Genomic DNA, 23,452 nt, shown 5'->3' with positions numbered 1-23,452 from the left:
CACTGACAGCATGAGCTGACAGTTCGGTGTCCCCAAGCAGTGTTCTACTGGACCTGACTACAGCACTGTCTCAATACACATACATACACACACATGCATACATACACACACACTCACACACGCATACATGCACACACACACATACACAGATGCATGCATACACACACAGCCTCTTCCTTTCCCTGCAGCACACAAAAAATCAAAGTGCAGTAGCAGTTACTTGACCAGGATCCATTGACCCGAATAAAATCTAAATCAATCTATCAATTAAGTAATTAGGGAGGTATTCACGGCTGACAGGGTTGGGGTTCTGGGGGAACAGGACAGGGCCCAAACAAGATCACTGAACCCTGGGTAACCTGGTGCTGTGTGTGTGTGTAGGCCCTCTCCTGTGTGTGTGTGTGTGTGTGTGTGTGTGTGTGTGTGTGTGTGTGTGTGTGTGTGTGTGTGTGTGTGTGTGTGTGTGTGTGTGTGTGTGTGTGTGTGTGTGTGTAACTCCTCCTCCAGAGGCCAGTTAAAGCAGGAGAGGCTGGTCAAACTTTGTTTTCAGTGACAGATCCTGCCGGTCATCTGGACCCAGACGCCTGATAACAACCCCCCCCCCCTCCCCCAGTGCCCCCCCTACCGCCCTCCTCGGCCCCCAGAGCCCCCCCCCCCCTACCCCCCCGTCCCCCATTCCCTCCTGGGACCCTTCCTCCTCTCTAACCCTCTTTAAAATTTAGACAAATCAGAGTAAAAAAGTAAAGGTGGTTGGGGGGAGTGGGTCTGGAGTGAGACTGAGAGAAATAACTTACCAAACAGCAACTTTGAAGTAAAGCTTTAGCTAATCCCAGGACAGAGGGTCTGCTGAAGGGGAGGACGCATGTGTGTGTGTGTGCGTGTGTGAGTGCGGCTATGGAAAAAACAAAGTATAAATGTGCAGACAGACAGGCAGTCAGACAGACCGACAGATTGAGTGCTTTCAGACCCAATGGTCTATCTCTATCACCCTTCCCTCTCAATACCCACCCTTCCACCCACTCATTCTGCAAGCTGAGCAAGAAGACCCCTCCACACACACACACACACACACACTCTCCCCCCCATGGACACTCCCTCCACACACACACACACTCTCCCCCCCCCCACACACACACACACTCTCCCCCCCATGGACACTCCCTCCACACACACACACACTCTCCCCCCCCACACACACACACACACTCTCCCCCCCCACACACACACACACACTCTCCCCCCCCCCCACACACACACACACTCTCCCCCCCATGGACACTCCCTCCACACACACACACACTCTCCCCCCCCACACACACACACACACTCTCCCCCCCACGGACACTCCCTCCACACACACACACACACTCTCCCCCCCCCCCCACACACACACACTCTCCCCCCCCCACGGACACTCCTTCCACACACACACACTCTCCCCCCCCACACACACTCCCTCCACACACACACACACTCTCCCCCCACACACACACTCCCTCCACACACACACACACTCTCCCCTCCACACACACACACTCTCCCTCCACACACACTCTCCCCCCCCCACACACACACACACTCTCCCCCCCCACACACACACACTCTCCCCCCACACACACACTCCCTCCAGACACATACACACTCTCCCCTCCACACACACGCTCTCTCCTCCACACACACCATCCCCTCCACACACACACACTCCCCTCCACCCCCCACCCCCCCGCACACACACTAGTGTTGGCTCCAAAGTTCAGGGGTTGAGAGAATTGTGTTTGAACTCTCTGTGTCCTCGTTGTAACACTGCTGACCCCAGTGGTTCTGTTTGTCCAGGGACGCAGGTACACACACACACACACACACACAGACGTCACACTGCCAGGGACTCGTTCCCAGGTTATGTATAGTGGCCATACAGAGCCCAGACAATAGACAACAGGGCTAACCAGGGCTAACCATACATAACCAGGGCTAACTAGACAGTACTGGGGCTAACCAGGGCTAACCAGACAGTACTGGGGCTAACCAGGGCTGACCAGACAGTACTGGGGCTAACCAGGGCTAACCAGACAGTACTGGGGCTAACCAGGGCTAACCAGGGCTAACCAGACAGTACTGGGGCTAACCAGACAGTACTGGGGCTGACCAGGGCTAACCAGACAGTACCAGGGCTAACCAGACAGTACCAGGGCTAACCAGGGCTAACCAGACAATACCAGGGCTAACCGGGGCTAACTCACCCACGACATCCAGGGTGTAGGTGTGGTTTATGGCTCCATACTCATTCTCCACCAGGCAGGTGTAGTTGCCCTTGTCTGACGGCACCACACTCTCCATGATCAGGGTCCAGTGCTGGTGGCGCACCTGAGGAGGGGGGGGCGACAGAAACATACACGTCTAGACACACACACATAGTATATACACACACATTCAGCATATACACACACGTATACACACCAATTTACTGAAACAATTCATCCTGTTGACAGATGAAGGAAGCCAAAAATAGAGAGAGAGAGAGAGAGAGAGAGAGAGAGGGAGAGAGGGAGAGAGAGAGAGAGAGAGAGAGAGAGAGAGAGAGAGAGAGAGAGAGAGAGAGAGAGAGAGAGAGAGAGAGAGAGAGAGAGAGAGAGAGAGAGAGAGTAAATGAGAGAGTGTGAGGGAGAGGTGTGCTGGATGAGGAGTAGGGTGGCAGTGTTGCGGGAGTGGAAATAATATAGTTCCAGGTGAGAGAGGAGTCCTGGGTAACTGTAACTGTAGCCTTAGCTCCGAGCTTAGAGTCTAAGGCTAGTATAGTACGCTGAGTGCAGATGTCTTTGTCTGGAGTCAAGCTATAATGACACTGTTTACAGAGACAGGGCCATAAGGGGAAACATTACCAGCTACATCAACACATTCTCCTTCTGAACGCCCCTTAAAGAGACATCCGTTTCCTCGTAAACTATCATCCATTAACTAGAACACACACACACGGACTGTGGTTGGCATCATCCCCTCACTTACTCCACAACACGCCTCTATTAGCATCAGCACATATCTAGGGTGGTAACCATATCATTCCAGCATTCCCCACAGATTTCTATCTCTGAATGTGATGCTTGTTGAAATTCAGAGAGAGGGATCTCAGACCCAAACACAGCAAGCTGCTGCAAGACCAACAGCTCTGTCAGGCGGGAGGGATTCCTACAGAGACACAGAGCTCTCACTAGTGTTTAATAAGGAGCTGTCACTAGTGTTTAATAAGGAGCTGTCACTAGTGTTTAATGAGGAGCTGTCACTAGTGTTTGATAAGGAGCTGTCACTAGTGTTTAATGAGGAGCTGTCACTAGCGTTTAATAAGGAGCTGTCACTAGTGTTTAATGAGGAGCTGTCACTAGTGTTTAATGAGGAGCTGTCACTAGTGTTTAATGAGGAGCTGTCACTAGTGTTTAATGAGGAGTTTTCACTAGTGTTTAATGAGGAGCGGTCACTAGTGTTTGATAAGGAGCTGTCACTAACATTTAATGAGGAGCTGTCACTAGTGTTTAACGAGGAGCTGTCACTAGCGTTTAATAAGGAGCTGTCACTAGTGTTTAATGAGGAGCTGTCACTAGTGTTTAACGAGGAGCTGTCACTAGCGTTTAATAAGGAGCTGTCACTAGTGTTTAATGAGGAGCTGTCACTGGCGTTTAATAAGGAGCTGTCACTAGTGTTTAATGAGGAGCTGTCACTAGTGTTTAATGAGGAGCTGTCATTAGTGTTTAGCACAGGGAGGAAACCAGAGCAAACTGTCTTCATAGTTAGCTGATAGCTGTTCCAGTGACACATGGAAGTAGCTATTTTCATTACAAATGAACGTAAAAATTGTGTTTCCTAAAATACCTCTCAAGTTGGGGTAAAACTAAAAAACTAAAAAGAAAAAAAAAGAAAAGAAAAAGCTTTTACTCAGCTTTATACACTTATCGTACCACACTGGTGTATTTGTGCTGTAAAAATGAGTGCTAGTCTAAAAATTAACGTTTGGGGAACTTGTGGCTGTTTTGCAACCAAAGTATGTGTTTGTATGCACAAGTTTAGTCACAGGTCATCTCTCAAGTGTTCACATCATTTCAGTTCTCTGTGCAGAGTGAGCCTAACCCTAACCCTAAACCTTTACCAGTGCAGCAGAAGCTACTCATCTAATCACTGAACTCATTTCAGAACAAAGGAATCACACTCTCCTGATGCCAAAGCTTGCAGGACCAGTTTTCCCTGAAATTTAATGACTTCAGTATTTCTCTTCTTAACTCCCTTCGACTATGACACTATCCAACTTGCTCTGTGAGAGTTACGGTGAGAGCCTGAGTGAAGCAACAGACACACGGGCGAGCAGGTCCAAATCCCCCACCACCAGACCTCCATCCTAGCTGCTCCAAGGAGCAGGACTCCAGAACACAGTAAGCCGAGAGACCCGACTCTTGGAGGATGCTGCCACAAGAGATAACTCTGACTGTCTTGTTTAAAGGTCCCAGGATTCTCTGTGCTAATACCTTGTACCCGCCCATGCGGGAACCTTGTACCTTGTACCCGCCCATGCGGTCCTCCTGGCGGAAGGGACGGCTGTTCTTCAGCCAGCGCAGGCGTGGGCGCGGGTGCCCTCCTGCCGCACACTTGAATTTGACGGTGTTGGCAGCAGGAACAGCATGCAGCTTCTTTTCCATCTTCTCTGGAGACGTCCAGTAGGGTGTCCCTGGAGACACACACACACACAGTGTTCAGTCAACACACAGTAGGGTGTCCCTGGAGACACACACACAGTGTTCAGTCAACACACAGTAGGGTGTCCCTGGAGACACACACACACACAGTGTTCAGTCAACACACAGTAGGGTGTCCCGGCAGACACACACACACACACAGTGCTCAGTCAACACATCACATGCTCAAACTTCATAACCACAACTGACAAAAAGTTTTTTTGTTTTTAGCTTGACATAGAACCATACTGTAAACAGTACATGATAGATGTCCATTCTTTATTTTACCATTGTTAGCATTAGCATGAAGTTAAGGTAGCATGGAGCATGGAGAAAACAGATAGCTAAGAGAATAAGAACCACAGCCATCCTCACTTCCCCCTACACCACAGCCCTCCTCACTTCCCACTACACCACAGCCCTCCTCACTTCCCCACTACACCACAGCCCTCCTCACTTCCCCACTACACCACAGCCCTCCTCACTTCCCACTACACCACAGCCCTCCTCACTTCCCCCCTACACCACAGCCCTCCTCACTTCCCCCTACACCACAGCCCTCCTCACTTCCTCCTACACCACAGCCCTCCTCACTTCCCCACTACACCACAGCCCTCCTCACTCCCCCCCTACACCACAGCCCTCTTCACTTCCCCATTACAGCACAGCCCTCCTCACTCCCCCCCTACACCACAGCCCTCCTCACTTCCCCCTACAGCACAGCCCTCCTCACTTCCCCCTACACCACAGCCCTCCTCAGTTTCCCAACACAGCACAGCCCTCCTCACTTCCCCCTACACCACAGTCCTCCTCACTTCCCCGTACACCACATCCCTCCTCACTCCCCCCCTACAGCACAGCCCTCCTCACTTCCCCCCTACAGCACAGCCCTCCTCACGTTCCCAATACAGCACAGCCCTCCTCACTTCCCCACTACAGCACAGCCTCCTCACTTCCCCCTACACCACAGCCCTCCTCACTTCCCCCTACCCCACAGCCCTCCTCACTCCCCCCCTACACCACAGCCCTCCTCACTTCCCCCTACACCACAGCCTTACTCACTTCCCCCTACACCACAGCCCTCCTCACTTCCCCGTACACCACAGCCCTCCTCACTTCCCCCTACACCACAGCCCTCCTCACTTTGTTTATTATACTTGACTTTGCAAACCGACTTCTTTGATTTCCTCCAATTACCATACTATCTATGTTTATATGGCTGTCTGGTTTATCTAGAGCTTGGAGTGAGTAATATTTATCACACTTGGATAATAATAATGTTCTGCTGGGAAAACGTTCTGGCTGGCTCACCCACATCTCCACCTGCACTCCGTCATCACAGCTGTTCTCTCACTATCTACCCAACACCACGCTGAAATGCTCCTCCCCCAACTATCTTCTTCTTCCACTTTCTATCCCTTCTCCCACTCCCACTCCCTCAGTCTCAGTAAGAGATCTCTCAGTGAACTGTGGTTCCCTCTCTCTCTCTCTCTCTCTCTCTCTCTCTCTCTCTCTCTCTCTCTCTCTCTCTCTCCCTGACTCACTCCCTCCCTCTCTTACTCCCTCCCTCTCTCCTTCCCTCTCTTCCTCCCTCCCTCTCTCCTTCCCTCCCTCCCTCCCTCTCCCTCTCTCCCTCCCTCTATTCCTCCCTCTCTTCCTGCCTCCCTCTCCCTCTCTCCCTCCCTCTCTCTTTCTGTCCACCTGGGACAGTGATTGCAGAAGCAGATGCAGATCCCAGCATGGCTGGAGAGACCGAAGACAGCAACAACACTGTCCAGCCCTCCTTCAGGTCCTCTCCATGTAGCTGGAGAGACAGAAGAGAGGGATAGGGGGATGGAGGAAGGGGATGGAGGAGAGGGAGGACACAGAAACAGCATGCATACTCTGATAGTGAAGTAAACAGACCTCTTCCTTCCGGAACGCTTGCTATAAAGTATGCACTATAATTAGTCAGGCTTCCCTAAGTGATCTGTGCATCCCTCCCATCGTTCCTCCATCCACTCACCCTGTCCACCCTTCCTGGAGCCGACAGAGAGACAGATGAGGTGAGGACTGGCCCGTCCAGAGCCTGTCTCTCCAAGGTGAACTCTGACCCCAGCCTGGTAGCTGTGTCTGAGGGTTTCCCAGGATCCTTGTCCGGAGATGCACAACTTCAAAGGACACAAACCCACCTGACCCCTGTATCCCTGTCTTACTGAGGCCAAACTCTCTCTGGCCCCCCCTGCCCCAGGCCTCCCCCTCCACCTTTCTAAGCTCGTCCTTGCAGGACCACCTCCTGCAGACTCCTCTTGGCTGTTGTTGCCCAGCCCAGCCTCTCTCTCGAACACACACACACACTCTCTTTCTAACATACACGCTCTCTCCCTAACACACACACTCTCTCACTCGAACACACACACACTCTCTCTCTAACACACACTCTCTCTCTAACACACACTCTCTCTCTAACACACAGATCAGGCCATCTCCCATCAGGTCGCTAACCTACTCCAGCTGACTGACCAGACTAGAGGAATGTGAAGGATTCCTGTTCCCTGGAGCCTTGCTGGGAGACACACTCCTACAAACACACTCTCCCAGTCAGAGTTTACACAGGGCCGACACAGCAGAGTAACTCGTCTCAAATTACACCCCGGCTAGAACGGGCCCTCTCCATCCACAGACAGCAGAACGAGACGACTGCTCAACTTGGCTGACTCTGTTGCTCTGTGGCTTCAGTGTGTCTCATCTGGTCCATAGGAGGACCGTGAGCCTGCCCCCATACTCACTCATCTGGTCGGCTGCATCTGCCCCCACGTCCTCCGAACGCTCGCTGTCATCTTCATCATCCCCAGACGAGATGGCATCTGCAGAGAGCACCACCATTAGCCAGCTCCGCTCCCTCCAGGACACGCACACATATGCGCGTACAAGCATACATACACACACACATACACACACATACACACACACATACATACACACACACATACACCCACATACACACACATACACTTATAGACACATACATACAAATCCACAAGTGCACATCCCCATACACACACATCCACACATGTGCATATGCAGAACCCATGCCTACCTACAGTGGATACAGCCCCAAACACTCTTTACTGTTGTCACAGTAAAGAGTTTCAGTGAGTCATGGCCCCAGCCAGCAGCTCCAGCCAAGGGCTCCAGACCCCTCCCCTCCAGACCCCTCCCCTCCTGGCCCCTCCCCTCCAGGCCCCTCTCCTCCTGGCCCCTCCCCTCCTGGCCCCTCCCCTCCTGGCCACTCCCGTCCACACACACCCACAGCAGGTCTCTCACACAGCAGGCCATAAGAGAGGCTATGCTCAGCTCCTCAGCTCTCTTCCTACAGGAGGAGGTTGCTCCATGTTGGGCCTAGCCTGCCCTGGGCCTAGCCTGTCCTGCTGTCCTGGGCCTAGCCTGCCCTGGGCCTAGCCTGCCCTGCTGTCCTGGGCCTAGCCTGCCCTGGGCCTAGCCTGCCCTGCTGTCCTGGGCCTAGCCTGCCCTGGGCCTAGCCTGCCCTGCTGTCCTGGGCCTAGCCTGTCCTGGGCCTAGCCTGGCCCTACCCTGGCCTGACTCACCTGTGATGTTGACTATGAAGCAGAGCTGAAGGCTCTCGGAGCCCGGGGCCCCAGCCAGGCCGCTGCTGCACACGTACAGCCCCGAGTCCCGGGGCGTGGCATCCCGGATCTGCAGCACCGCCTGCTCTATCAGGGTGCGGTTGTTGGCCCCCAGGGAGGTGCCATCTTTGGTCCAGGTGATGCTGCCCTGGGGCAGAGGGCAGCTCAGCTTCAGCACCTCCCCCGGCAGGAGCGAGCAGAGCGTGGGCTTAGAGATCTGGTATTTGGTTGGAGGTTCTGCGCAGCGAAGGAGGGAGGAGGGCGAGGAAGGGTGACAGGGTGCGAAGAAGGAGTGAGAGACAGAAAGAAAGGTGGGAGAGGAAAGAAACAAGCAATAGTGTAAGAAATTAAAAAACACCACATAACCCCATGGATGCACTGAACTCAACTGCAGCAAGAGCAACTGAAAGAAAAAGAAGTTAAACCGAATGTAAATACTGATGAATCCAGAGTTTCAAATCACCCCACATATGCCCCTTCTCCGGATATCAAGTCTCGTTTTACGATCCTGTTTCTGAAGCATGCAGTTAAGCCCAAGCAGAGGAGGGCAGGGAACAAGACCCACCCTCCTCTCAGCACACAAGACAGCCAGTCAGGGTGTGTGTGAGTGAGTACAGCAGGAAAAACTGTTCTCTACTAAATAAAAAGATATAAAACTATGTCTGTCAGAAGGTTAGGCAGCCAGGAAAGCTCTGAAAGATGAAGCTTTTATGCGGGAACCTTTCTCTTCTCTCTCTTTTCCTTGTTTATGACAGCAAAACCTTGACCTCAATGTGGTCTGACCTCTCTCTGTATCTCTCTCTGTACCTCTCTCTGTATCTCTCTCTGTATCTCTTTGTCTCTCTCTCTGTATCTCTCTCTGTATCTCTCTCTGTATCTCTCTCTGTATCTCTCTCTGTATCTCTCTGTCTCTCTCTCTGAAACAGCCACAGAGAATCTGGTTTAAAATCTCTCCACACGCTAAAGCGACAAACCTCTGAACTCCAGAGAGCATCAAAGTCTTTCTGAGATCTGAGATCATCTGCAGCTCCTCTGTACTCAACATGGCCCAGGAGCAGGGCTAGGGAGCAGGAGAACAGGACCAGCTACCACACCTGGAGGTCCAGTACCAGCTACCACACCTGGAGGTCCAGGACCAGCTACCACACCTGGAGGTCCAGTACCAGCTAACAAACCTGGAGGCTGGAAGTCCAGGTGTTAGGACAGAACATGCAGCAACAACTTTGACTTAGACACTGTAACTATGCCATAAAAGTATGTTGGATCATGCAGTATATATTGAAACCAGGCCCAGTCTCACCCTCAGGCTCACGCAGACCCTGACACAGGAATATACACACACACACACAACTGCACTAACACATATACACACACATGGATACATACTTACACATGCATACAGTACACACACAAATACACACACACACACATATACATTCAGGATTCTCTGGATAAGCTCAGTCTGCATATCTCAAAACCTTATAAAAACGTTTGGGGACAGTCCAAGTTTTGTTTATTGCCGAACAAAAAAGTTTACAAAACTGTCGTGTATGTGTGTGTGTCTTTCTATTTGCATGTGTGTGTCAGATAATCTATGTGTGTGTGTGTGAGTTCTCACTCAGGAAAGAGGTGGAGCTGAGAGAGGAGTGAAGTGGAGGGAACCTGCAGTCATGTGAGGCCCTCACAGTGACAATTGTCCCTCATAGGGACAATTAGAGAGGGAGAAATGCTCCCAACCTTTCCTGTACCTCCGCAAACCTCTCCCAAAAACATTCCTCCACCTTTATGTGTGTGTGTGTGTGTGTGTGTGTGTGTGTGTGTGTGTGTGTGTGTGTGTGTGTGTGTGTGTGTGTGTGTGTGTGTGTGTGTGTGTGTGTGCGTGCGTGCGCGTTTTCCCACCCCCAGTCCTCAGCAGGAAGGGAAAGTAATTCCACTGGCAGTGAGCCGGCAGATTGTGTCCAGCTTCTAAACAGGTTCAGGTCTAGTCTTTACTTCCAGCGCTCCGGAAATATAGTAGAACCCACCCACCCTCAACCCCCATCCTACCCAGCCTCCACCCTCCCCCAGCTCCCCCCAGCCTGAGTGGGTGGTCCTGGGAGGAGTAGCAGTGTTGACTGGGGGAAGCTGTGTTCCAATTTCAGATCAGGGAACCCTCATGACTGTGCTTCCATGCCATCATTACTGATGGGCTTCCTGTTAACACTGAGCTGAGATGTTTCTCTGCTGATGTAGCCCAGGCCTCCTCTAGGGAGACAGCAGATACAGCCACATAGGGCCCCAATATGAGCCCCCCCCCGGCTAAGAAACACCTGGAATTTCTCACACACACACACACTCTACCTCTCTCTGTCTGTCAACATAGCTAGGAGAGCAGACTAGTTCTGAGGCCCAGCAGGGAAAGCTGATATGAGAGAGGATGACACCATGGCACTAGCGCTCTGTCACACACACATGTACATATATAACTAAACTAAACTAAATATACACTATACACACACAATGGAGCACTAAAGATAACCCTGGCAGGTGAGCGCACACACACACATACACACTTACACACAAACACACCCACATACACACTCAATACTTCTGGATGCTCTTTGCCTCTGTGTCCATCTGTCTCCTGTGTCTTCTCCTTCACTGCCCCTCTTCTCCCTCATTCCTCTCTATCACCCTCCCCCTCCCCACTTGACCTGCTGACCTGACCCTGACCCTGACCCACCCTGCTGACACCCCCAACATGCCTGATTATTCATGGGAACCTTGGGGACCTGCACACACACACCAGCCCCCAGCCTCCAGCCCCCAGCCTCCAGCCCCCAGCCCCCAGCCCCCAGCCCCCAGCCTCCAGCCCCCAGCCTCCAGCCCCCAGCCCCTGTGGGATGGTGAGGTGAAGAGGTGAAACTCATCATGGCTGTGTTGTCTCCCCCTCTGCAGGGGGGGACTCACCTCCCCTCGTCAGACAGCTCGCTCAGTTCCAATCAAACAGCCTGCCCTCCCTCACTCCCTATCTTGCAGGCTTCCTTACGTATATTGAGTTCTCCCTCTCTCAATTCTCACTCCGCACAGACTGAAAGAGAGAGAGAGGGAGAGAGACATTCTCTTTCTGCAGCCCTTCCTGTCTCCTCTTCCTCGTCAGCGACAGTTATTATCGTTGTGTCCATCAGGTGAGAGTTTGCCAGGATCAATCTCACACCTCTCGCTCTCCTTCTCTCTCTTTCTCTCTCTCCTTCTGTCTCTCTCTCTCTCCTTGTCTCTCTCTCTCTCCCTTCCTGTCTCTTTTATTTGTCTCTCCTCTCCACATTCACACCATCCTGTCTGGAGTAATAAGGATCTCTGACCACGGTAAGACGCAGCAACCAATTCTCACACCACTAACTTCGGTCTGTCTGTCTCTGTCTGTCTCCCCCGGGAGCCCCATGAAGGTGTTCCTGGAGTGGAACACGTGAGAGATACTCCTAGCCATCATACCAGCCTGACTTTAAACTGAAGCTCCTGTTCTGTAGGTTAGGTTACGGAAGAGGAATACTGATAGTTAAAACCAATATCCATAAGTACACACATTTACAATGACCCCCGCCCCAACTCACCCACACACACAGATACAGCTCATTATACATGCTAACTCCATCATCCCTTTCCTCATATCCTTTCTCTTCTTTTATCTTCTCACTGTCCTCTTCCCTCTCTTCCTCACAGTCAAATCCCAGGACTCTTCCTTATTGTCTCTCTCTCCATTCTCATGCTTCCCCTTTCAAATTCAAATCCCAAACAGCTTTATTGTCATGACAATAGGGCGGCTTTGCCAACTGCCTCTCGGTGGTGTCCTTGGTAACAGCCCTGTGTCCAGCCACCCCACTAGTCACACACAGTCATCCTCTGGTCCCCTGGTTCTTGTGACGTCAGAGCTGGGGGGGTCAGTGGGGGGCAGCTACCCCCTCAGACCTCAGGGCACCACAATTGCTGCTGCAGCCAGCACTGAAAACCGGAACATTTCAAACTTCCTAGTTCCAGTCCTGCCTGCTCCTTCCAGGACTCCTGTCCTGTAGGAGAAGATCCTGCAGGAGAAGATCCTGTCCTGCAGGAGAAGATCCTGCAGGAGGAGGAACAAGGTGTGTCCTGGGTTTTGCAGCCAAAGCAAACAGCAGGTCACACCTCCAGCACACCTCAGGGCTATGGCTAACCCTAGAGGCTAGTATATACAACCTCCATGTGTAACGCTGGTTAACGTTAGTGGCTAGTATATATAACCTTTGTGTATAATGCAGGCTAACTGCCCACTGAGCCAGACACACACCGTTTATTCAGTGGGAGAGTTCAGTTTCATTGCCACTAAGCCACACACAACACACAAACACTGTCATTAACAAGCCAGCTGCAGTCTGACACTTTTATACTTTTACAACCCTGATCCTGTAGAGATCCCAGAAGATCCCCAGCCTCCAGCCTCGCCCACACACCCCCAGCCTCCAGCCTCGCCCACACACCCGCAGCCTCCAGCCTCGCCCACACACCCGCAGCCTCCAGCCTCGCCCACACACCCCCAGCCTCCAGCCTCGCTCACACACCCCCAGCCTCCAGCCTCGCCCACACACCCTGCCATCCAGTAACACAAGGTGGATTTGTCCATCCTAATTGTCTTTCGATCTATTTATCTTGTTAGAAAACACCTGAGCGAGACTATTGAACAGTGTGTCTCTCTGTTCACGTTTGCTCTACTGACCTGACCAGTTTGAGCCAAGTTTGGCTCCAGCTAAACCATTGTTAGCTTGCCTTCTTTGTGTCTGTGTTGTCAGTTCCTCTGACACATAGTTCACAGTGCACATTAACTCACAAGAGCCCATTGCAGGACCCAGGCACACAGTGGTGTATCACAGTTCACACACAGACACCTCTGTTCAGCTCCAGTGGTGTATCACAGTTCACACACAGGGTATTTTAATCACAGGGCCAATCTAGATACTGGACAAGGTAAACACAGCAGACCATAGAGACCAGGCAGGAGGCTGGACTGACAACAATACCTAACTTGTACAACTTGTACAATCTCTCTCACACTCTATTTCTCTCCTTCTTCCTCTCCCTCTCTCTCTCCTTCTCCCTCCATCTCTCTCTCCTTCTCTAGTGTGTGTGTGTGTGCATGTGTGTGTGCATGTGTGTGTGTCTGGTGTGTGTGTGCATGTGTGTTGGAAAGCGGAGGGCAGGTTGTGATGCAGCCCTCCTCATGTGACCCAGGTCCAGCCACTTAATCCTCAGTCACATGACTTCCAGACTCCAGTCTCCCTAATCTCCTATCTGAAGTCAAATATCTGCAAATCCTCTTATGGGTGAAGGTGGGGGGATGAGACTGTGTGGAGGTGGGGGTGGGGGGTGGAGGTGAGAGTGTGTGGAGGTGGGGTGGAGGTGAGAGTGTGTGGAGGTGGGTGGAGGTGAGAGTGTGTTGAGGTGGGTGGAGGTGAGAGTGTGTGGAGGTGGGGTGGGGGGTGGAGGTGAGAGTGTGTGGAGGTGGGTGGAGGTGAGAGTGTGTGGAGGTGGGTGGAGGTGAGAGTGTGTGGAGGTGGGGTGGGGGGTGGAGGTGGAGGTTGGGTGGGGGAGGTGGAGGTTGGGTGGAGGTGGAGGTTGGGTGGAGGTGGAGGTTGGAGGTGGAGGTTGCGGTTGGGTGGAGGTTGGGTGGAGGAGGTGGAGGTTGGGCGGTGGAGGTTGGGTGGAGGTGGAGGTTGGGTGGTGGAGGTTGGGTGGAGGTGGAGGTTGAGGGGTGGAGGTTGGGTGGTGGAGGTTGGGTGGAGGAGGTGGAGGTTGGGTGGAGGTGGAGGTTGGGTGGTGGAGGTTGGGTGGAGGTGGAGGTTGGGTGGTGGAGGTTGGGTGGTGGAGGTTGTGTGGAGGTGGAGGTTGGGTGGTGGAGGTGGAGGTTGGGTGGAGGTGGAAGCGTTTGGTTGTCCAGATTGATTACAGTGTGGAACAAAGACAGAGGGATGTGATGTAGTATCCATCACAACAACACTAACTAGAGAGGATACAATTTCTGGGGAAATTGTAGGGTGTGCTTGCTTGCGTCGGTTGCACAGGGGTCTGTATATTTTATATAAAAATGCATCGGGCCTACTTATTATTTATAAAGATTACATAGATTTAAAAGCATCTTTTTTTTGCTGCTCATTTACAACTCAAAATACGAGTGAAGTGTAGAATGAAATAGATGTCTTCTCATTTCCCCTGCAAGAGGCAGCTGACAGGCTGAATCAAAACGAATAAATTTGGCAGACCGGTGTAAAAATTGACCTTATCTCTATGACTTAAACGTCCTTTTAAGTTTTCCCTTCTCGTGATATTTTCAGGCATTTAGCCTACTCATATTGCATTCATTCATTAATAAAGAACCCCCTTTGAAGATTATTCTACGACGTTACCGGCAGAAGATAGAATCGCGATTCAAACAGTACCATCTGCTAACTGAAAATATGCCCCCAAAAACGTAAATAAGCTTGACATTTATTTAGTGGAAAATCGCTCATTCATAAAAAGCTCACTGGTAGAGATCATTGTCAGTAACAACGCAAAATGCGATATGGCCCTGTGTGGAGAAGCTGCCCAGGTAAATTCTACTACTACAGTACAGTACTAGACTACTGCTGTGTTCGTCTTGGTAGCGACTGCGTTGGTTGAATTCGATTTAACGTTCCGTTGTACGGTTTAGGCTGAAATTAATTATTTTCATGAACAGATTGACAAAGTTTAGGCTGTGGGCCTGTGGCAATGAAGTTCAGGTTAGTAGTTAGATAGACTTTTGATTTAAGTAAGGGGAGTGCCAAACATGTTCTGTCGCCGTTTGACTTCCTAAACAGCTGTGTAGATGTTTTTTTTGTAGTGTGTCTCGTGTAGGCTACAGCATTGCAGTGAGCAACACTGGTTTGAAACCACAGGTAATGATAATTTCACCAACAAATCGTTTACTTGTAATGTAATGTCATAATAAATCCTACAACGAAAATGTATTTGTGAGGAATGTTTTTTTTAATGATTGAAAACAGATGCATCATAGACCACTGTAGTATGTGTTGCCCGGGTAACAGAGGCTAATGTCATGCTAATGCCTCAGTGAAATAGTAGACTACCGTTTCCGAAAGTAGATGTGGGCCTACTTCCTTAATAATATCAGATAATATTGTACATTACATTTTACAATTGTGTTTCACATCACAAAGTAAAATAAGTAAATAGTTATCACCCTGGCCTCTTTGCTTGTGGCGTTTCTGCAGCTGCCTTGCAGTAAAGCTATAGTTAGCCTAGCTATCCCCCAAGTTAACAGATGCGAAACGAATGTTCTGCTACAGGTAGTCACGCGTGTTTTCGTGACGTTAGTGACGTAGTGACGTTAGTAACGTCAGTGACTGTGGCTAGCAAATTAGCCACCGTTAGCTTCACTTTTCGCCACAAAAACGTAACTTGAGCCTAAACCATGCAACGGAACGTAAATCCCAATAGAAGCAACTCAATCGCTACCAAGACGAAACTTTTGACACCTAGGTTGTCTATGTAGGCCAAATATTGACTGAGTTTTAGGGGGGCAAGAATAATAATAATAACATATATGTGAGAGAACAAAGGTTGTGCTCTCGCCGAAGGCTTGAGCACACCCAATGACCTCAGAGCCCAGACTAGGATGACACTTGGACAGATGTCCCCACAACAGATAAACACGCTGCTGGCTACGTACGTGTCCATCAGGGGGACAGAACCTTCTAGAAGGTGTTTTAACCTTTTTCCAGCAGTTTCAAATTCATTTCAAAATAGCCCCTGAAAGTGTTCCTACTTGCCAGAACTAAGAAGCTAGGCGTAAAAACCTAAACAATGTCCCAGGGTTTGATGGAACAAAAAACTATTAAAAGGAAGAAAATGTTTCCTTCTGAAATCACTGCTCCGTTATAGTCTCAGCTGAGACAATGAGACACTGAACAGCTAAACATCACAGAGAGAAATAATGAAAATATTTTCCTCAACCTTTAGAAACACCTAAAAAGGTTTTGACATGCTAGGCAGGTGTAAACTATAAGCAGAGTTCAAAAACCCCATGTGCCACCATACACACTCTTTCTCGCCTCCTATCTCTCTCTCTTTTTCTATCTCCCTCTCTGTCTCTCTCTCTTTCTATCTCCCTCTCTCTTTTTGTCTCTGTTCTCCTCATTTAATCTCTCTTTTATCTCTCTCTTTCTGGGGCAGCAGGGCACGAGAAAAATACCTGTGAAAACAGTCCCAGCCACATTACGCACTCCTCCTCATCTTCTACCACGCACACACACACACACACTCCTCCTCATCTTCTACCACACACACACACGCACTCCTCCTCATCTTCTACCACACACACACACGCACTCCTCCTCATCTTCTACCACACACACACACACACTCCTCCTCATCTTCTACCACACACACACACGCACTCCTCCTCATCTTCTACCACACACACACACACACTCCTCCTCATCTTCTACCACACACACACACGCACTCCTCCTCATCTTCTACCACACACACACACACACTCCTCCTCATCTTCTACCACACACACACACACACTCCTCCTCATCTTCTACCACACACACACACGCACTCCTCCTCATCTTCTACCACACACACACACACACACACTCCTCCTCATCTTCTACCACAGACACACACACACTCCTCCTCATCTTCTACCACACACACACACGCACTCCTCCTCATCTTCTACCACACACACACACACACACACTCCTCCTCATCTTCTACCACACACACACACGCACTCCTCCTCATCTTCTACCACACACACACACACACACACACAGGTATCACAGCCCCTGCCTCTGACAGAGCTAAATTGCCAGGAAATGACTAAGACTAAGCTGTGTGCCATGTGGTAAATATTTTGGACATACCAAAGGTGAGTTTATTTTTTTCCTTTTCTTTCCCCCCAAAACGTAGCCTCAACTACTTGTTTTCTGTGGAATTATTTCAGCCAGATCTACCCAACCACAAGCCACCACTCCAACCTACCCTTTACAACTCCACCACTCTTTGGTCAGGTCAACAAGCAGTGTCTCTCCCCCCCCCCCCCCCCCCCCCCCCCAGGGTCGTACCTTCAGGCTCCGTCGTGGCCCCCCCCTCCTCCTCCTCCTCTGTAGCAGTGAATGGAGGTCTGGCCAGGGTGGCTGTCAGCAGCGACAGCAGGACAGCTGCAAGAAGCCAGGCCCACGAGGCCATGCCTTTACTGGGGCGCAGGTCCAGCCATGCCCCCCTCCTTCGCCTCCCCCTGGACAAGGATCCCATCTGAGGGGCTCCACCACCCAACCATCAACTGCAGGCTGTCTGGCCTGTCACCCACTGGAAGTCCCAGCAATCACCTGGGCTGCAGGGCAGAGGAGAGGAGAGGGAAGACAGGAGAGTTGGGATGAAAGGATGAAGGAGACCAGGGTTAGTATGAAGGACAGTTGGGCAAGCATGTGGTGAGGAAAATGGAGAAACATTAATTAATTACTTGATAAATAATGTTATGATGTCAACCCACACAAAATCTGTACAATAACCCTGCTGGCATCCTCTCACTCCACCAGTACAGAATAATAAGTGACAGAGATAAAAGAGAAACAAAAGAGAGAGAGGTGTATATATATATATTCTGTATACGAAAAGAGAAAGAAAAAGAGCGAGAGAGTGTTAGAAAGCAGGAGATCGTTTCTCGAAATGCTGTCGAACGAGCCTCGCCACAGACATACCGAAACTCTGATGCACTCTCAACACACAACTACACACTCAACACACAACTACACACTCAACACACAACTACAATACACGCACACACAGTCAACTACAATACAGCTACCTACCTTTCATTCTGAACTACTGTCCCCTAATTACTGTGACAGCTGTTCCCTGTAACAATGTACTCCACTGAAGGACCAGTGACTAAACGGCGTGCTGAGAATACTTTTAGTAATTATTTGTATATGCAACTATAGGCTAAATTGCGTAATTACAATGAGAACCAAAATTGAACGAAGATTTTATTTTTTATTTTTTTCAACTTTTATTTTATAACTTGAATTTTATTTTAATTTAGATTCCGCATATGGCTACCAGCATCTTATTTGAGAAAACCTAATAATTCTTAAAAAGTCAACGTATATTATATAGTCTATCATATTTCTGATACATTACAGATTACACCTTAACACCACTTTTTTGAACAGTTTACCCGGTCGGCCTATATTTTTCCCACTTTTCCAGTGCACAACAGATTAATCAATCCTGTTGCTTTCGATTAATTTAGATTAATATTTTATCAATGGAAACCGTTAAATAGCACGTTCAGTGCAAGACATTAAGGATTGCGCCAGGGTATTGGCCAGACATCTGCGGTTCAATCCGGTTGAAGAGTCTCGGGAGGGTTGAAGCTTGCTGCACCGGCACCCAAGTCACGCTTCCTCGAGCGCCTTCTGTTCCAGCTGCGAGATATTGATTAGTTTACCCCGAAAGATGCATGCCATGTGACGGGAGCAAACCGCCAAGGTGTCAAGAGGCTCCGTTTCATCTATAGTGACCCTCGAGAAAACCGATCGTGGGCCACAAATAAGACCGAACAAGCGCATCACATCACTGAGGCCAGATTTATGCACGTGCTGGAGACAGCGTGGAGAACTAGGGTCTTGGCCAACTAAAGGTTGTAGTAACCTGGTTAACATGGTTAAATCGAGGGACACATCGAAGACTCAAATATTATATTTATATACAATAGATGTAGACAGCAAGCAAGGTTAAACAAAAGGCTACAGTTACAGCCTACCTCGGCTTTACGGAATTTTTCATTTGTGTAGTGCACGTTTGTTTCATTACATAACATATCTTGGGTTGTAAACGTTTCATTAAGTATTCTGGATGCTGCAGTTAGGTGGCGAACAGGTTTGGATCCCTGAGGGATTGGAGCATTATGCACGTCCACAAGTTTCCATATCCCCCCTTTAAACCAGGGCTTCTGAATGAAATTTCTTGGCACTGATTGAATTCCTATTGAAATTCAAATCAATTTTTATTTTTATTTTTATTTTTTATTTTTTTTACAATGAAGGCTCATTTAGAGCGCTCAGTGATTTAGAGGTCCATCTTAATGCAGTGAAATAACAACTGTGGTCACAGGATAATTGGCACCATTAATGTAGGCTAACGTAAACAATTAAACAAGAAATTATTAATTGACATTATCGGCACCATAAAGGCAATGGAGAAAATGTTACAAGAAAATTACCTTAATAGTTGTTAAGGAGAGTACAGTGAATGATGCAGCCAGGGGAATGTATTTCAATGTTTTAAAGACTGAAACTTGCTTACAATGTAATCTATAATCTCCAGAAGAAAATATCCGCGCGCATACTGTGATACGTTTTTTCGTCTGCTTGAATTATGATTTGCTCAATATACATAATTTGTAGCCTTATTTTACTCATACAAAATACAATCAAAGAATCTACACGTAGAAGAAATACTGTGGGTCGGAAAAGTAAAGGCCTACATTGATGCTTCTTACAATAAATCCATATTTTAGGCCTAGGATTGGCTTTTTTTCTTTCTTTTTATTGACAAAAAATTGAGGAAAATCTGTAAAGCTACAGCAACTTTAAGCTAAGCTACCAACTCAACTTTCCCAGACATGACGGGAGATGCGCGGTGACTGGTCTGCATCTGGATCAGACTGTCAGAGGGTCGAGGGTAGCCAAGCCATGACGTTACGCGACATATTCACACATTCTGCCGGTTGGAAAGTACTCACCAAGACGGACTAAAGTGTTGAAGATCTCCTGTTTGCATGCAGAGAGCCGAATGCACGGGCCGGAACGAGAGAGGAATGTGTAGCTCTTACTCCCCACTGCACCAAAAAATGCAAAGCTTAAAGCAGCAGAACCCAAAAGAACCGACTCAAATCACAGAAAAAAATCGTTTCATGTATTCCAAAATATTTAGTAGTCCACTGCACTTGAAGAAATCCGCGTTTCAATGCATATATCCTCCAAAAACAGACAGAAAAACATAGGTTCCCGAAACTTCACTTCCTCAGCAAGTTTCTTTTAGAGGCATTTATGTCAGTGTTCTAAAGTAGTGCACTGTAAATGCAAATCTCACAACGTGTGAAAACTAGAGCGCGGAAATGAACGCCGATCTACTATCCAAGAACATAGAATCCATCAATATACGGTCCCTCGCGGCTCGGCGTCTTCTCCCCCGACAATCCTCGTTGTGTTCTCAGACGCTTTGTCAGGTTTACTAGCTAGATTTTTTTCTCCTCCTTACGTCCCCACACACTGCCCCCCTCCCTCACTCTAGTGGGTGTCACTCCCCCCTGAAATTCGACCCGTTTCCTGGCGAGAGTGATTTTGGCTCTGCCTTCCTCCGCCAATCAAAACTCAGTGTCCCCCGTTGTACGCTTCTGCCTCAAAGAAATGACGAGCCTTGCTCCGTACGCCCGCGGAGACGGCTCAACTTACGGCGCTCACTACAAACTTGGCCCATGCGTGCATAGTCCTCCTCTCCCTTTCGGCCACTAGCAACCCGCAGTAACAACGCCGCCCTGTGGACAGAAGCAATGTTATACCGATAAGCGCATAGTAGGAGGTATTTTACTAATTCATATTTGGGATCAACTAGCTTCTGAGCATTTGCCTACCAAATTCACTTTAGCCAACATTTCTTGTACCTACACCAAATTACTGTAAGTCACTCTGAACAGCAGTTGTTACTGCAGATGAGCAAATATAAGGATTCAAGAAAACATGTGTTGATCCCTCCCAGTAGACTCTCAGACTCTGACTGTGAATGTTAAGATCATTCCTGGGATCCTGACTACAATGGCCCCAGGCTCTTCTCAGCAGCGGGCCCCTGCAGTCCACTCCAAGCTGTCTCTCTCATTGGCTCTGGGCTTCTAAAGGGCTCTGAAAGAGAGAGCAGTGGAACAGAGGGAGAGAGGCTAATCTCCCCTAACTTTTTTCTCTCTCTTCCAGTATGGAAGTCCAGGGAGGGGGCTTCTCCTACTCTTTCTAAAGAGGGCAACTAATAAGGCCTTTTGTGAAAGGCAAGGGGGTGTGAATGGCTCTCTCTTGCTTCATCAGTGTTTGTCTCCAGCAGTGAAGCCATCAGCGAGGAGAGGTGGCAGCAGGGTTGAAACAGAGGAAGGGAGAGCGAGAGATGGGGGAGGGACGTTCAAGTCTTCTCCCATCTTGGTTTACAGCCCAGGAGAAACCTCATCACGCTTAGCTTCTGCCCAGCAGTGCTCCAGGCAGCAGAGCAGGGGAAACTACGCAGCCTGCTGTTGTCCTCCCTCTCTCCCACATCTTTTACCCCCCCTCCTGCCAGTGGGGGATGGAAGAAGCGATAACTCTGACAACTCTTACTATCCCATAATAGTTTTTAAAGGTTATAAATAGGAATTGCAGAACCTATGCTATGCTACTGTAACAGACGTGGTCTTGCAAGCTCCGAGGTCAGAGGTATACGGGCCACTGTTCACTCCGACCAGGAGTCGAACCGACCACCTCTGACTTCCCAAGCGCCGCCACTACCAACTACGCCAACGAAAAGCTAGCAATTCGTTGACGCGGGTGGCCTGTTACATACCTGAGGAGTGAGTTTCACCACACACCGGCTACAGTACTAGCATAGTAACTATGCTTGGAGGGTTTCAGTCAATACATGAGCTCTCCCTCTCCATCATCAGAAAGGAAACTGTGCTGCTATGCTAAAGAGGAGCTGCTGAAGTGAGCTAATCAACAACAGGCAGCTACCTCTCCTTCCTGAGGGGCCGTAAAACTGATTCCCATCCGCCAGCCACCATGTGCTGCTCATCCTCACCTGATACCAGTCTAATTGTATTCTGTCTGAGTTTACAAACAGACACTCCTCTCAGAAGGAGGTTAGAAGATGGAAAGGGAAGCAGACATTTCCGAGTTGTGAAGGGTCGTTCCCAATGCTCACGTAGAAGGGAGAGGAGAAGAGGGGGTCTCTAGACCTCAGGGTGCTGCTTGCAGAAGCATAGTGGGTTTGGAATCCCACAAGGACAGTATCACTGCTATGATTATCAGAGCTGCTAGCTGCTGGCTCCAGCTGGAGTTAGGCAGCCTTTATATGGTGGTTTTTAATGGTTTGACAATCCACGCCCTGACAGTGAACTTGGCATAGATAGCTTGGCTCCTCTTTAGACACTGAATGTTATTCAGTTCCAACAGAGATGACCCAGAAACCAACATTAGTGAGCAAAACACCCTGTTGTTTTCAGATGTGAATTATTTGAATGTGGTTTTAGTCCAGTGCCATACGTAAAAGGATCTGCTTGTTTTGCAGTGAAGATGATCCTGTCAGCAGAGTTATGCAGATTCCTCCCCAAACTTGAGTTCTGCCTGTCCTATACTGGAGTGTAAAGTCATGTCCCACAAATTCAATAGCCAGCAGTGACACAGAGCTTGATGCTAACTGCAGTGGTGAGATCTCACAGTGGAGTGTGGTGGAGGTTATCCATTAGTGCTGACTCTGGTGGTCTGCAGAGTCATTCTGTCTGGAGCAGCAGGAAGAACAGTTAAACATTGTTCAGACTTGGCTGCTGAGTCACAGCACCGGGTCTGGTTAGCTCACCCTCGCAGCCAGGCCAAGTACTTCCTGTTTACAGGCCCAGCGTAAAGTCAGGCCCAAGTACTTCCTGTTTACAGGGTCAGCGTAAAGGCAGGCCCAAGTACTTCCTGTTTACAGGCCCAGCGTAAAGTCAGGCCCAAGTAATTTCTGTTTAGAGGCCCAGCGTAAAGTCAGGCCCAAGTACTTCCTGTTTACAGGCCCAGCGGAAAGTTAGGCCCAAGTACTTCCTGTTTACAGGCCCAGCGGAAAGTCAGACCAAGTACTTCCTGTTAACAAAAGTTAACCTCTAAGACAACTTATGCTGGTTGCTAGACGTGTCAGTAAGTTCCCTGCATATCCGAATGGCTCACAGAACCTTCTGGAATCTGGAACAACAAGAGGACAGAGCTGGAGGTTCACTGCTTTCCCATCATGCACTGCTCTCCTTGTGTTTATAGTGGGGGGGGCAGGGAATAAATC

At 49.4% G+C, this 23,452-nt stretch overlaps 1 protein-coding gene across 8 annotated transcripts in view; it reads right to left on the bottom strand.

Moving 5' to 3' along the window:
- fgfr2 (fibroblast growth factor receptor 2) overlaps window positions 1–20,589 on the bottom strand; it is a 43,803-nt gene extending 23,214 nt beyond the window's left edge. For 6 of the 8 annotated variants that reach the window (XM_067236066.1, XM_067236070.1, XM_067236064.1 and 3 more), the window contains exons 1-6: window positions 20,148–20,589; window positions 17,464–17,732; window positions 8,303–8,578; window positions 7,484–7,561; window positions 4,539–4,708; window positions 2,241–2,364 (exon numbers count right to left, since the gene is read on the bottom strand). In XM_067236066.1, the coding sequence (XP_067092167.1) occupies window positions 2,241–2,364; window positions 4,539–4,708; window positions 7,484–7,561; window positions 8,303–8,578; window positions 17,464–17,653 (838 nt within the window). In that variant the 5' untranslated portion in view covers window positions 17,654–17,732; window positions 20,148–20,589. Of the gene's footprint in view, window positions 1–2,240; window positions 2,365–4,538; window positions 4,709–7,483; window positions 7,562–8,302; window positions 8,579–11,931; window positions 12,020–17,463; window positions 17,733–20,147 lie in introns of those variants that run through there. The other 2 variants (XM_067236071.1, XM_067236072.1) reach the window with 2 other exon arrangements.
- Window positions 20,590–23,452: the final 2,863 nt, after the last annotated feature.

Source organism: Osmerus mordax, chromosome 5 (assembly GCF_038355195.1).
Source record: "Osmerus mordax isolate fOsmMor3 chromosome 5, fOsmMor3.pri, whole genome shotgun sequence".
NCBI lineage: Eukaryota > Metazoa > Chordata > Actinopteri > Osmeriformes > Osmeridae > Osmerus > Osmerus mordax.
This window is presented reverse-complemented; position numbering and strand designations above follow the sequence as displayed.